Below are 16039 nucleotides of genomic sequence, written 5' to 3'. Positions count from 1 at the left end.
TGTGTGTCTGTCTGCCTGTGCATGTGTGCGTGCCTGTGTGTGTGTGTGTGCGCGTGTCTCTGTCCACAGAGAAGCCCCTGTTCACCAGGGACCCCACCCAGCTGAAGGGCAGCTTCCTGTCCACGGCGCTCCAGAAGAGCAGCATGGGCTTTGGCTTCACCATCATCGGGGGCGACGAGCCCGACGAGTTCCTGCAGGTGAAGAGCGTCATCCCGGACGGCCCCGCCGCCGCTGACAGCAAGATGGCCACCGGTAAGCCCCCAAACTCCCCCCCACCTCTGTTTCCCCTACCGACTGTCATGTTACTAGATGGAGACAACGTAGCCCCTCCCCCTTATTGTTACACGGAGGGTCAGGTGACTAGGTGGACACATGGTAGCCCCTCCCCCTTATGTTTCCACGGAGGGTCATGTGACTAGAAGATAGACACACGCAAACAGACACCATCATACGCACACACATTTACACACGCACACACAGATACACACATGCACACAAACACACACACTTTCACATATACACATACACGCACACCCACAGACAGACACACACAGACACACACACACACTTTCATATATGCACACACATACTTTCACATATGCACACACACACACTTTCACATATACACACAGACACGGACACACACACACGGAGGCACACATTTGATATCGGTTTGATCTGCAGAGGGAGGGAGATGGTGGCCTGATGAGCGGTAGATGTTTGATGCTCTGGTGCTGCTCTACATACGTCAGATTGCCTCATCGTTCGGGGCCGTGAGTGAACCAGTGCTAATCTCTTGATCCGCTACATTATAGAGACATTGATATTATAGACAAATGAGATTTGCAATCGGGTTGAAAATATGTGCGTGCGGTGCACCCAGGGCTATGGAAGAAACCTCGCGACTGATATAGAAGAGAGGCCAGAGATGGGAATGTTGATCTGTATTTAGTGGAGTTGTTTTATCTTGGAATGGAATTGGATATTTACGGGGATGTTTTGTCCTCACGTGACAACGGGGGGTCAACAGATTCATAACCAAGGTGTCGTGGTGGCATCATGTTCTATGACATTATTCTGTAATGGAGAGTTGATCGAGGGAATAAATTAAACCCTTCTTGTGGGCTGCGACATTTCCTTTCTTGTTTAAATAGGACACACATGCACGACGCACACACGCACATCACACACATAAACGCACAACACACACACACACAGAACACAGATAGAAACACACACGCAGAATACACACATGCACGACACACACATAGACATACACACGCATAACACACAGATGTACACAAGACATGCATAACACACACATAAACATAAACGCACAAACCTACACATGCGCAAATAGGCACACAAACAAAATAACTGTATATGTATTCACATAAATTTTTAAACACACTGAGTATATGTATGTGTACATTTGCAGTTATCATTTGTAGTTATTTTGGTGTGTGTTTGTGTACATGTGTGTCATTAATCACTGCACAGACTTTATGAACCCTATAACTACTGGAATGTAGCGCATGGGACATACACACATACAGGTGTACAACCACACGCACTTATACACTCACACATGCATGTGTACACACACGCGCGCATATACAGGCACACACATGCACGCACACACACACACACACACAGAAATACCCGCTACACTAGCAGCGGCTGAAGGTCAGAACAGGGGCAGTGTGAGTGAATGCTCCAGCATTGGTACACACGCATCTGTAGACTGGAGCAGGACACCTTCTGCCTCTCTCTCTCCTGAAGCTCTCTCTCTCTATATATATATATTGGTTAGTGTTGGTCAGGCCAGGCATGATTAGGCGTGGTTAGATCTGATTGGATTCTGTTACATTACACCTCATTAAATCAAATCATACATATTGCGTCTGATTACATTTTAAATTCATCCAGTGAGGGGGGGCAGTAATAACACATCCCCCTCCCCTTCACAACGGGTACCAGCCCCCAGCAGTAAAACTCATAATCCCACGCGGAGAAAAACTGCCACCTTCTCCCTTTGTCCTTCCTCTCTCTCTCAGCCGAGGAGGAGAGAGAATCCAGGAGGAGGCCAGCTTTTCTAACACAATGAATATTCAGTGTGGCTGACAGGAAGTTATTAGTTTGCGGGAACAATTACAACAATAGACTGATTGTACCACGAACATAAAAGGAGATTGGGGGTGGGGGGGGTTAGAAATATGATTTATTTTTCTATTATCTTTCTCAGAGACAAAATCTGCAAAATGCAACAAAAGATTGATTTGGACGCTTTTATTGTGGAAGCGGTGTTGTGGCAAAGGCTCCCAGGATAGAGCAGGGGCCCCCTTGCCTTATCTGGATGGAGATGGTGGACTTCAGAGGAACTTCCATTCATGACCTGTCAGCAGATCTCCATCTCTGTTCCGCCCTCTCAGGGGGTACCACCCCCCTCCCCATACTTACAAATCTATACTACTAAATCACAGTCTCACAAACAACCTTGATGACATTATGACCATGAGTAAACAACAGCACCCATGAACGACTAAGACAAACGGACACGTTCAAAAGAACACAAATAGATATCAACATCACCGTTTACCATTGTCTGACACAAATGTATAAAGACACACACGCATTCAGACTCACACACAGACACACTCCCCAGGCCGGCCAGCGGGCCGTCTCTCTCGGTGAGACGCCCGGTGATGAATATAAAGAGGCTGCATGATCACATGACTGAGTGGTGGACTCTGAGTCCCCACTGAAGGACGCAGGTTTACAGCGGAGGTCACACTGATTTAGAGCAGCAGGCCAGGGGGGGGGAACGCTGAAGAGACCAGCAAACCGGGGGAGAGAGAGCGCTGGAGAGTCCATCAGGCCGGGGGGGGGAGAGAGCGCTGGAGAGACCAGCAAACCGGGGGAGAGAGAGCGCTGGAGAGTCCATCAGGCCGGGGGGGGGGAGAGAGCGCTGGAGAGTCCATCAGGCCGGGGGGGGGGAGAGAGCGCTGGAGAGTCCATCAGGCCGGCTCACTACAGTTTCTCTGGCCATCCTCTGTACCATACGTCCCTCACAATGGCGGTGTCATAGGACGCACGCAGGTGGTGCTCATAAAACGAGGTATGGTCTGTCGTTCCATGCACCGTGTGGTGGGTTTATTCTACTGGTTTATACCCGGTGCCCCGGGTACTTAAAGGCAGCAGAGCCATAATTAGTGTTGCGAGCGACACCTGTGTTTGTCCTGCGATGGCAGCTCTGTGAAAGGGCTCCATTACACTTTGTTCTCAATGTTATTTCGGTGGTTCTGACAAGGTTTTCCAGCGTCTATAATTATTTTCAGTTTTCAGTTTTCCTCATGATTAACACTGCCCCCCCCCCCCCCCCGGCGCTGCGCTGCGTCTTTAAGAGGCGGAGGGCGGTGGGGGCCGAGGTCATGCCGCCGCCATCCGCTCCCCGCCCGGCCAGCGCGGCTCATCGATTGTGACAGCGGAGCTCAGGGCAAACGTCGGCTCCGCTTACGCAGATTAATTAAAAAGTCCCCGGTGGCCCCGGAGCCCGCGCTCCGCTCCGCTCGATACTCCAGCAGCCAGCAGATCGCACACCAAAATAACTTAGGGAGACACCCGCCCAAGAAAGACACGCACACACGATTGATCAAGAGCTGAGGGGAGAGGACCGCGATGTCTGAATGTAACGTCGAGGCCTCCATTAGGTTGGTGTTCCGTGCGGTCCGCACCCGTTCCTGATTGGACGTGATGGTGGGGTGGGGGGGAGTGTGTGTTAGGTTTCACCTCAACAGTCCATCGGGGGGGGTTGATATGAACGGCCAGGTTTATTAAGGAGCAACGGCGTCGAGTCGCTCCTCAGAGTCAGCGACTTTGAGTCCTCCTCATCACTTTCTCCATCGGTGGGGGGCGGAAGGGAGGTGGAGGAGGGGATATAGGTGGTGGAGGGGATGGAGGTGGAGGAGGGGAGGTGGAGCGTGTGCTGAATGGCAACCACTTAACTGGGAACAAGTTTAGTAACCAGGGAGGGTATTTAAAAGCACTCTCTCTCTCTCTCTCTCTCCCTTCTCTGTCACTCTGCCTCTCTCGCCCCACCTGTCCCTCCATCAGCTTGGATAATTATGGCTATTCTTGCCATAATCGACCCAGGGTCGTTTGGATTGGAGAGACCTTAGATTGGGTTCCAGTCCACGCCAGAGGTGTTCTTAGAGAGGCCATGATATCGTGGCCTTTCTAAGAAAATATAAGAGCGAGGTATAAAGGGGTGATATTTTGCTACCAGGTGTGAGTGTGATCATCCGTTACCAGTCGATTGAAAATCTGCCTCTTCCTGTGTTTTAGTGACTTCACAAGTGGGCATGTCCACCCATATGTATGATGGATGGATCACAAATCAGACTGGGTAGTCTACCAAGTAGGGCTGCTCGATTATGGAAAAAATCATAATCACGATTATTTTGGTCAATATTGAAATCAAGATTATTCAAACGATTATTTTTGAGTTTGAAAACATGATGTATTTATTCAGCATGTTTCTCCCAAAAAACCTTTGTAACTGAGAACTTTGAAATTTTGCCTTTTAAAAATTACACAAAAGGGTCAAAAAGATAATGTTCAAATCTAAAATAATGTACAGATATGTAGCTGTTCTGCACTTTCTATAAAAAAAATAATTAAAAAAAATAAAAATCAATTATATTTGTTTTGTGATCGTTTGACACCAAAATCGAAATCGAGATCGAAATTCGATTAATCGCCCAGCCCTACTACCAAGCCTACCAAGTGGGTCGTTCTGTATGAACCTGGTCTTCAGCACTCAGACGCGAGGGGAACTCTGCTGCACCGGGGAGATCTCCGGTTATGTGCTGACGGTTTTAACGTCTGCCGGATGTTATGTTGAGAGCGGCGATCCCGCGGGGAGATGTAGCGGAGCGGAGATGATTACAGCCACTTGTCATTTACAGTACGGCACACTTGAGGAGAACGGAGGGTCCGTTGCGGCTCCGGTGCCTTTATCACAAGCCGGGGAGAGCTCTCTGAATGAAGGTCCAGGGAGCAGACACAATGTGAAGTCACTTAAATCCGGCGGTCCAGGATGTGCCTCTTTATAGCAGACCTATTTCACTGCAGTCATATTTCACATATTTCACATACTTCATCTTTTTTTTTACAGTACGAGTATTTTATAGTCAACATGTTTTATAGACCACACATTTTATAGCGCAGCCAAACAACCAAAGTCACCCCCCGGCACCCCATCCCTGGTTGGTGGAACGGAGCCTCATGCACGGCAGTCTCTGATTGGCTCACCGTGGGGCTTGGTGACGTCACGTGGCGTAAATCCCTACGGTGTCATCTCGTGACGCATGCCTGGGGTTTGTTTCTGTTGCTCGTCGTGCAGATGAATACGTAGTATTGTCTCCAGAGCATATCCCTTTATAGAAGCTGAGTTGTGTTTAAAGGGCTCATGTTATGCCACATGGTGTGAGTGTGATTAGCCATTACGCTTCGTTCGAAAATATGCCTTTTCCTTAGTGACATCACAAGGGGGCTTGTCCACCTAGATGCTGTATGCTGGATAAATCAGTCCACCAGCCTTCCCAGTGGACTGTGGCCAATGCTTCTTATCTACCCATCATACATCTAGGAGATCACGCCCCCTTTTGATGTCACTAAGGCACAGGGAAGGGCAGATTTTCAAAAGGCTTGTAACGGCTGATCACACTCACACCTGGTGGCATAGCGTCACCCCATTAACATTCCCCCCCTGTGTTTCCAAGGCGATGTCACCGTGTACAGCAACGACGAGACGCTTCGCCTGGGGTTGGATTATTTCGCTTGTCGTGCAAATGAATGCGTAGCATTAGCTCCAGCATCTAAATACAAAGCTTAGAAGAAGCTGAGTTGTGTTAAACCGAGCGCTCCTCCTTAACACGCCCCGTCCTCACCCTGTCTCCCCTGTTTCCAAGGCGACGTCATCGTGTACATCAACGACGTGTGCGTGCTGGGCACCACGCACGCCGACGTGGTCAAGCTGTTCCAGTCGGTGCCCATCGGCCAGAGCGTGACGCTGGTGCTGTGCCGGGGCTACCCGCTGCCCTACGACCCCGAGGACCCGGCCGCCGCCGCCGCCGCCGCCGCCGCGCTCATCTCCCCGCTGGGCATCATGGACCAGCGCCCCCTCATGGTCAACGGCCGCTCCGGCTACGACAACTACCTGGACTACCTGTCGCGCACCACCCAGCGCTTCATGGCCGACAACAACGGCGCCGGCCCCCCGCCCGACGCGCTGGGGGGCGGGGCCGGCGGGCCCCCGCTCCACCATCTGCTGGGGACAGGGCCGGGGCAACACCCGGGCGACACCCACCTGGACGGCTCGCTGCCGCCCACGGCCGGGACCACGCCCCCGGACAGCGTGTCGGTGGCGTCGTCGGGGGCGCCGGTGCCAGGCGAGCTGCTGACGCTCACCATGGTGAAGGGGGCGGAGGGCTTTGGGTTCACCATCGCCGACGGGGCCTCGGGGCAGCGGGTGAAGCAGGTGCTGGAGCCCGGGGGCTGCCCGGGGCTGGCCGAGGGCGACCTGCTGGTGGAGATCAACCAGCGCGCCGTGCAGGGCTTCGGCCACTCCCAGGTGGTGGAGCTGCTGAAGGAGTGCCCCGTGGGGGCGGAGACGGTGCTGGTGGTGCAAAGGGGCGGAGCAGGTAAGAGGACCGGTGGGGGTCGGGGGTGGGCGGAGGGGGGGGCTAGCGTCCCTCCTGGGGAGACGGGTCATGGCGACACCTCTGTGTTGGAGCACTGCAGCTCTATCCGTCTTTACCCCACGTACAGATGTCGGTTCTATTCTTCTTCCGCCTGATTTCTGCGGCTGGTTTGTGTGTGTGTGTGTGTGTGTGTGTGTGTGTGTACGTGTGCGTTTGAGTGTGCATTGGACCACAGAAACCAATTATACAATTTCTCTGTCCCTGCCTTCATTACTTACTTAAAAGTGCAGATCCTGCATAGATTCTCAGGGACAATAGATAGCTGATTGATAAGGTTAACAAACGCTGTGTCATGATTCAGACCGCTGGGTGCTGAGTCACGTCATTGGTTCAGAGCGCTGGGTGCTGAGTCACGTCATTGGTTCAGACCGCTGGGTGCTGAGTCACGTCATTGGTTCAGACCGCTGGGTGCTGAGTCACGTCAGGATGTGTTCTGCCGTTGGGGTGAGTGAGCGTCTTCTCTCCTTGGAAGGACGTGGTGACAAGAAGAACACGCAAAAGGTACAGGCAGACCGCGAGCTGTTCTGGAAACATCTCCTGCAATATGACTCCTTCAGAAGTGTTCTTCTGTGGTCGGGATTCATCATCAGGGGTGTGGTCTGAAGCAACAGGAGCACATTTTTATTTTGTTATTGAGGGAAACAGTAGGGGGTCCCTCCCCCCCTCCCCACCGAATCCCTGACATGGAACAAAAACAAAAGAAGGTTGTTTACACTTTGCTTTACCTGTGTTTGTGTGTGTTTGTTTGTGTGTGTCAGTCTGTGTGTGTGTGTGTGTGTGTGTGTGTTTGTGTGTGTGTGTTTGTGTGCCTGCTAGCGTGTGTGTATGTATGTATGTTTGTGAGTGTGTGTGTGTGTGTGTCTGTTTGTATGCCTGCGAGTGTGTCTGTATGTATGTGTGTTATTGTGTGTGCTTGTGTGTGCCTGTGAGCGTGTGTGTATGTGCCTAAGTCCTCATGAATTATAGCGTGTGTGTAGGCTGCCCAGAAAACGGTGCAGCTTAGCGCCGCCGCGAGAGGCTAGGAGAACTGAACGCTCTCCTTCATATCGGAGCTCAGGGCTGCTCAGCAACTCCACCGCTATAGAACAAATCTGATCAAATAGGCTGGACATTTTGGATTCTTTCAAAGAAAAACGTTCTCTTTCCTGCGGGTCAGCTCAAAAAAAAAAAAATAAGAGCTGAAAGCTCTTATTTATGCTGAGTTGTTTTAGATCTCATGGCTTATTTGAAACCTACTGAGAGCCTGTTGAGATGGAGATGAGCAGATGTTCCTTGTTGTCTGGACTCTCTTCATGGCCTGATGGTGCTGGGTTGATCAGCCATGACAGCACAGCCTATTGTGATACAAAGCATCGAGAGAAACATACAAAACGTTTTCCCTGCTTGCTCTGAATATATACGGTTTGTTGTTACTTTTTATTGTAGTATTATGCTGCCTGTCTGTCTGTTGGCAATCTGTCGGTATGTATCTCTCTCTCTCTCTCTCTCTCTCTCTCTCTCTCGCTCTCTCTCTCTCTCTCTCTCTCTCTCTCTCTCTCTTCCCACCGCTCCCTCTCTCTCTCTTGATTCCTCAGTGTATCTCCCTGTTTTCATGGTGGATAAAAATGGTGTATTTCAGCCTAGAAATTAGGACTTCAATAGTTGGTTGGGTTGGTTAGCTAGGCTGCTCATTCACTCTCTGAATCAATGATTTAGTCATTAGTCTCTCTCTCTCTCTCTCTCTCTCTCTCTCTCTTCCTGTCGGGGAGAGGGAGACATAGATAAACAGAGCTCCTCTCATCTGTGTGGGAGGCACTGCTGTCATCATTTGCAGTTCTTCAGCGTAGCAGACTGTTGGGGAGGGTCAGACAGGAGCGTCCCACCGGAGGGAACGACAGCGAGGAAGAATACCACGGCAGCCTTCTTTACGCGCCGTATTTCATCCCATAATAACCCCGGGAGTCGCTCCCGCCTCATGCACGTGTCATGCACACTTCCTTCAGCGTGCTGCAGGACGTGGGGAGGGGGCCTGTACCCGTCATGCATCTGTCGGGTTAGCGTAACAGTAGAACCCAACCCTACCATAAGTAGACAGAGGGAAAGACACTCAGGCACATAGAGGAAGACCCACGCATCAACTCTGGCAAATTATTTCTAGTCCAACCATTCCTGTAATCAACGATAAGCCAGGCTCCATGAGCAGGGAGAGAATTATGCGTTCATTATCATTATCAGTACACACCTCTGGCCCAAGGTCTTTTCTTTAGGCCCTGGTGGTCCTTCTGTAGGCCCTGGTTGTCCTTCTGTAGGCCCTGGTGGTCTTTCTGTATTCCCCGGTGGTCTTTCTGTAAACCAGCCGCTACCCATTCCAGCACTCCCAGGAATGGCTTCCTCAATGGCCTTACCCAATCCCGAGAAGGAAGAAACAAAGCTGCCAGGAGAGAAGACACGAGTGTTACAAGACCCTCATTTCTGGAGTGGGGAGGAGGGGGGATGGGGGGGAGGAGAGGGGGAGGAGGGCAACACTTAGAAATGGATTAACATGAAGTTAGCCAAAATGACAACATGGCTGATAGCGCCTTTAATGGCCTTACTTAAAGAATTAAGCTAAATATCTTGTTCAAAAGTTAATGTACAGAAAAGCGAGCTGATGCCTGTGGTGCAGGGCATTTCGGATTATTTCTTTTTAAAATTAAGCGTAAGAATCGCAGTACCTCGGGGCTGGGTTCACAGAACCAGAGAGATTTCTGCATCTCACTATCAGCCTCTATTATCTAACGTGAGGCTGGATATCGAATGCTCGGACCCCCTGCCTCAGCCCCGGGTGGCGGAGTGCACAATGTAAAGACGAACGTACTGCAGTTAGTTCCCAAATCCCCTTTTTTATGCACTTACAGCTCGGAAACTTGGGTACCTGGAATCCTGATGGCTATCCATCACTCCTGTCACTTCTCTAATCTTCACGCTGTTTTAACAGTCATCTGTCAAAAAAAACATTCACCAACTTCTCACACCTTTAAACTGCCTTAAAGATAAACCGAGACAGACTTACAGCGACCAGTTCTAGGAGGTACGTCTCCTCTTCCACATGCATATTCCAAGAGGCATGCTGCCATTAATGTACAACCCTGACCCGTCTGCGCTGGCCTGAGGTCAGTGGTTCTCTGAGACCCGGTCCGCTAGGTGACTGCTGCTGCCCCTGGTCCAGACCTCCACCTCTTCTGGATATTTGGAAGCTGTAGATCCCATCCCGTACATCGTGTGGCCTGGCGGACACCCTCCTAGTCTCTGGGTCATCAGTATGTTGGCCTCTGCTCTCTGCTGGCCAGGAGACGGACACGTTTAAATGGAAAGACACGATCCCACCCACATACAGACCTAGGATCAGTCCTGTACGGTGAAGATCAGAGGACAGACTATCTTTGATGGAAATACATAAACTTACAGCGTGGTGATGGAACCAATGCTTCTATCATCTTATTCCTTCTAGGGATGGCTTGGTATAATGTTTATATCAGGATGGATGTGTGTGTGTAATGTTTATAGGTGTTTGTCTGTGTGTAATGTTGATAGGTGTTTTTCTGTGTGTAATGTTTATAGGTGTGAGACTGTGTATACTGTTTATATCTGTGTGTCTGTGTGCAATGTTTATAGGTGTATAATGTTTATAGGTGGATGTCTGGAATGGGGAGGAGAATAGATTAAGTTTCTTCTTCTTTTTTGTTTGAACCAATGATGTAACATGAGGAAATACAAACCAACGACCGTGATCAAGAACAACAAACCCCTAAAGTGGGTCTTGAGTTAAAGCAGGAATACTCAGACTACTATAGTAAATATGTGAGCATCTTCCATCACTGCAGCAATACATATGAACACATTAGAATCATATTCATCAACGTGACTAAATAGAAAACACCAAACAGCCTGTGCTGCTGCAGGCTGTTTTTAAAATAGGTATTTTGTTCTGTTTGGTGAGAAATGACAGACTGGAGGAGGGCGGTGAGTGGGGGGGGCGGGGGGGGCGTCCTCCATCTGCCCTCACCTCCGACCCCCCCCCCCTCACCCAGATGGTCCGGGTTAGAACCAACCCTCCACTGATGCCGCTGGTCGTCCCTCTACCCGTCTCCCCGTCCCCATTAAGGTACAGCTGAACCGATAACAGACCCCCCCCACTCCGTCCTCCTCATCAGAGCAGCTCGCGGCGCGCAGCCAAACTATCAGCCCGCGTCGTAAAGCCGTCTGCGTTTTCCCGCCCAAAATGATGCTTCAGCTTCTCGCCCCCATCTCATTTGGCCGCAGACCTCGAGAAGCTAATTGAGGCAGGCGTTTTCCCTGTGGCGCAGAGCCACGAGCCTCTTCTGAAAGAGGGAGGGAGAGGGAGGGAGGGAGGGAGGAGAAGAGAAGGAGAGGGAGGGGAGGGGGAGGGAGAGAGAGGGGGAGGGAGAGAGAGAGGGGGAGAGGGCGGAGGAGAGAGAGGGAGGGAGGGAGGAGGAGAGAAGGAGAGGGAGGGGGAGAGAGAGAAAGAGGGAGAGAGAGAGGGGGAGAGGGCGGAGGAGAGAGCGGGGGGGAGGGAGGGGGGGGGGGACGTGCTTATGGTTCACCAAACATCTCTGACTCTTGACCCTCCGACTCACTCGCCAAATATCTGCCTCTCCTGTCTGGTCCAGGATGAGACTTAGAAGGCCCAGAGTGTGGTCAGACGTCTGGACCCCCGCTGGGAGACGCCTGACTCTGTGTTTAAAGGCGGGGCCCCGAGGCCCCAGGGCCGCTGAAGAGGCCCCAGGGCCGCTGAAGAGGCCCTGCTGGGTCTGGGTCTCTGGGTTCGGGCCCCTCACAGAGCGGCCTCACACAGAGGGGGCTCCGTGCCGAGCGACTCCAGGCGTCTAATTGAACATTGAAAACCGTCAGTGTCTGAAGGATGGTGTCATCATTAGTGAGTAGAGGGTTGAGTTGATGTTCTGTTCTCCATCCAGAGCTTCAGGGAAGAGAAACTGAAGGTATTTCAAGAAGCATTTTGGGAGCTATTTGCCAGAAGGCAAAAGTCTAGTATTTTTGCTTGACAATAAATAACTAAGACGTTTTGAATGATAATTATTCATTTCCTTGTGGTCTCATCAATAATATTGTCACATCTGTTTATGTAACTCTGTGGAAGTCATAGTCCCCCTACATGCTCACTATGCAAACAAGAGACCATCTCACACACAGGCGTGCACATGCACTTGCAAGTACACGTGCACATTTATGTGCACATGCATGAAATTATCGTTTACTGCACCGCGGGGCGCTGTCTTGTCTATTCGTGTGTGTGTGTATTTGTGTGTGTGTGTGTGAGAGACAGTATTGGCATCTCCTCTCAGACAGAGCCATCTGCTGGCCATGCTGGACAAAGAGAGAGACAAACACACAATACACACACTACACACACTCACATAACACAACAAACACAATGACACACACACACTCACTAACAACACAACTGACACACAAATACTCACACAACACAACCATACTGACACACAATCTCGCTCACACAGCAAACACAACACAAACACACGCTCACACAACACAAAAAACCCACTGACACACACACACATACGCAGCACACACAACCCACAAAAACTTACACTCACACAACCCACAAAAACACACAGACACACACACTCACACAGCACACACAATGCACACATGGAACTCGGTGGCAATGCTACGGCTCTCTATGGCGGTGTTGCCATGACAACGCGGATCAGAGATGATCAGCGAGGCAGAGCAGGTCTGCAGACAGAACACACCACCAGGGGCAGCGGCACACACATGTACGCACACACACAAACACACACAGACAAACACAAATACACGCACAAACATGCATGCATCTCTCTCTCTCTCTCTCTCTCTCTCTCTCTCTCTCTCTCTCTCTCTCTCTCTCTCTCTCTCTCTCTCTCTCTCTCTCTCTCTCTCTCTCTCTCTCTCTCTCCCTCCCCATAACTACCCACAGACTTGCATGCTAATTCGATTGCCCTCCGCTGTAGAGACAGACCAATAGGGACAGAGAGGAGGGAGGCAGATGACATCTGTGTGAAGACCTGAAGATGGACAGAGAGCTTAATAAACTAAGTGAGGACCTATAGTGCACGACTAGTTTGTTTAGTCGAAGTATGTCACAGAGTGAAGGAGTTTGAGGACACAATCACAACGTGTGACTGTTTTGCTGCCTCGTGTCTGTTCCTGTTTGACCTACATAGCACTCGATGATACAGATTATAACAACAATACTACAATGAACACCATGCCATTCGGTGCCGGTGTTTGTCTAACAACTTATTACACTACCGTCAGTGCATGGGAATCTAACCCCAGTAAACCCTCCCCTCCTCCCTGCCCATAACACCTCCACCCTGCTCATAGCACCTCCACCCTCCCCATCACACCTCCGCCCTGCCTGTGATAAAGGACAGATAGTCACACACCCCTTTAATAGGACTTTGACTTCCCTACAATTATTTCCCAACAAATTACCATAGCCTATTAGCACTAATTACTGTGTGCGTGTGCGTGTTTGTGTGTGTGTGTGTGTGTGTGTGCCTGTGTGCGTATGTGTGAATATTAACATGCAATTGTAATAAATGTGTGTGTACATGCAGACGAGCATAAAGTTGAATGTTTATTCAGATATGTGTGTGTGTGTTTGTGTATACTCTGTATACTAGTTTATGTGTGTGCGTGCCCAATCGCATGCACCCGCAATTGTAATGTGTGTGTGCATGAAGGCGAAAGACCTATGTGGGCTCATTAGCGTCCAGCATCACCAGCCTGAATCCCAGCAACATCACACACACACAAACACACACGCACACACGCACACGCACACACACGCGCACACACACACAAAATCAAACACACGCACACACAAAATCAAACGCACACACACACATACAATCACACGCATACACACACACAGTCTCCCACCCGGTGGTCCTCCACCATCAGCCTGACGGATTTAGCCCATTTAGCACGGCCTAGCACAGCTCCCCTCGCCCACGCCGCCGCTCGCTGGGCCTGCCATATGGAGATCGCTACGGGCTGCTTCACCACACGCAGGCTGGGGTAGCTGGAGGTAGCTAATGGTAGCTTGGGTAGCTTGGGTAGCTGGAGGTAGCTAATGGGAGCTGGAGCTAGCTGGAGGTAGCTGGGCTAGCTGGGGTTGCTTGAGGTAGCTGCAGCTAGCTATAGTTAGCTGCAATTAGCTGCGGGTAGCTGGGGGTAACTGGAGCTAGCTGGGGTAGCTGCAGCTAGCTGGAGGTATCTGGGTGTAGCTTGAGGTTGCTTATGGTAGCTGGAGGTAGCTAGGTGTATCTGGGGGTAGGTGGAGGTATCCAGAGGAGGTAGCTGGAGGTAGCTGGGTGTAGCAAGGAGTAGCTAATGGTAGCTGGAGGTAGCTGCAGCTAGCGGGCCAACAATCTGTCACGTTCCAGCCGACCAATCTTCTCTCCGTTTCACTATTTCTTTGTCTTTATCTCGGTCTATTGCCATCTCCAGCTCTCTCTCTCTCTCTATCTATATCACTGGCTGTCTGCCCAACTCTCTCCATCTCACTATATTGCTCTTCATCTCTCTGTCTGTCTGTCTGTCTGTCTGTCTGTCTGTCTGTCTGTCTGTCTGTCTGTCTGTCTGTCTGTCTGTCTCAGATTCTTCCTCTCTCTCTCTGATTCTCTCTCTCTCTCTCTCTCTCTCTCTCTCTCTCTCTCTGACTCACTCTATCTCTCTCTCTGACTCACTCTATCTCTCTCTCTCTCTCTTTCTCTCTCTCGCTCTCTGATTCTCTCTCTCTTTCTCTGATTCTCTCTATCTCTATCTCTCTCTATATCTCACTCTGTGTCTGTCTGTCTCTCTCTATCTCTAACCTCTCTATATCTCACTCTGTGTCTGTCTGTCTCTGAGTCTCTCTCTCTCTCTCCCACTCTCTCTCTCCCTCTCCCGATTTGGCATTCTTACAGAGCCGGAGGCTGGTTTTAGTCACTTGGACATACATTAGGTACGCCGCTATACAATACAGTTTTTATGATGCTGGTCCCTTGAAACGTATTTCTGAAAGAAGTTATTTCACAGAGTACAATAGGGTCACATCCACGCATCACATCTTACACCCATCATAGATCCAAGTGATGAACGGGGAGATGACGGGAGCTTTTGTAGCTCTGCAAATTTTTTTGTTTCCAGTTCTCTAGATTAACTCTTCTTGTGTTTAATTATGACTCGCTCTTAATGTAATTCTCTCACAGTTCTAGGACAAGCGAGCAAAGAAAACTCATTAGGCAGAAGCAGTTGTACTTTTGTTCAAAGTTCCACAAGGAGCTGTGTTTAATGAGCCTGAGACTGGCTCTGCTAAGTGAAACCAGAGACATGGGGTAGGAATCGTCTTCAGCCACCAAGTGCCCAACTGCCGGTCGTGAATGTGTTCCCGCTCCTTTCTAAGTGGAATTGACCAGTGCTGGCCGTTATCAGAGCTCCTCTTCTGTCCTTGCTCTTCTTTCCTCCATGTCGGGGTATCGATGTAGGGAAAGGTGCAGAAGAGGATTAGGAAATATTGGAGTGTTGTCCTATTAATGTGAAAATATTGTTTACTGTATCTCTTTCTCACTACTGGTAGAGGATTCATTTCTTCCTCGTTTCTAAGGATGCATTAAATGTAAACCATGGCCAAAAACACATAGTATGCATATTGATGATTTAGAATCCACTGGTACAATGTACACTGCACACTACCCTGGAGTGAATTGTGCGTTACAACATAAGATGTTTTAGATATATGAAATGCCAGATTAAATTTTGCCAGTATTTTACTTTTAAGACATTTGAAAGAGGTCTGCCTAAAGCATGCCTCCCCCACCTCCCTTCACCTGAGACTCACCTGGCCTCACCTCACCTGGCCTGAGACTCACCTGACCTTAGACTCACCTGGTCTCACCTCACTGAGTCTTAGACTCACCTGGCCTTAGACTCACCTGGCCTCACCTGGCCTTAGACTCACCTGGCCTTAGACTCACCTGGTTTTAGACTTACCTTGCCTCACCTCACCAAGCCTAAGACTCACCTGGCCTCACCTCATCAAAGCCTAAGACTCACCTGGCCTTAGACTCACCTGGCCTCACCTCACCAAGCCTTAGACTCACCTGGCCTCACCTCACCTGGCCTTAGACTCACCTGGCCTTAGACTCACCTGGCCATAGTCTCACCTGGCCTTAGACTCACCTGGCCTTGGACTGACCTGGCCTTGCACTCACCTTGCCTTA

At 50.2% G+C, this 16039-nt stretch overlaps 2 protein-coding genes across 2 annotated transcripts in view; one reads left to right on the top strand and one right to left on the bottom strand.

Annotated features, from left to right (window-relative positions):
• Positions 1 to 16039, top strand: part of magi2a (membrane associated guanylate kinase, WW and PDZ domain containing 2a) — a gene marked incomplete at its 5' end in the record, with an annotated part of 152332 nt that overhangs the window by 108372 nt on the left and 27921 nt on the right. The window contains 2 exons of the mRNA XM_079755925.1: positions 70 to 252; positions 5973 to 6704. Coding sequence (XP_079612051.1) covers positions 70 to 252; positions 5973 to 6704 — 915 coding nt within the window. The remainder of the gene's footprint in view (positions 1 to 69; positions 253 to 5972; positions 6705 to 16039) is intronic.
• The window catches only part of LOC307089375 (histone H3.2), a gene marked incomplete at its 3' end in the record, with an annotated part of 183935 nt that overhangs the window by 150021 nt on the left and 17875 nt on the right, over positions 1 to 16039 (bottom strand). The window lies entirely within an intron of this gene.

This window comes from Pollachius pollachius (genome assembly GCF_949987615.1).
Source record: "Pollachius pollachius genome assembly, chromosome: 18".
Lineage (NCBI taxonomy): Eukaryota > Metazoa > Chordata > Actinopteri > Gadiformes > Gadidae > Pollachius > Pollachius pollachius.
Note: the sequence above shows the minus strand (reverse complement) of the source record. Positions and strands in the feature narration are given on the sequence as shown.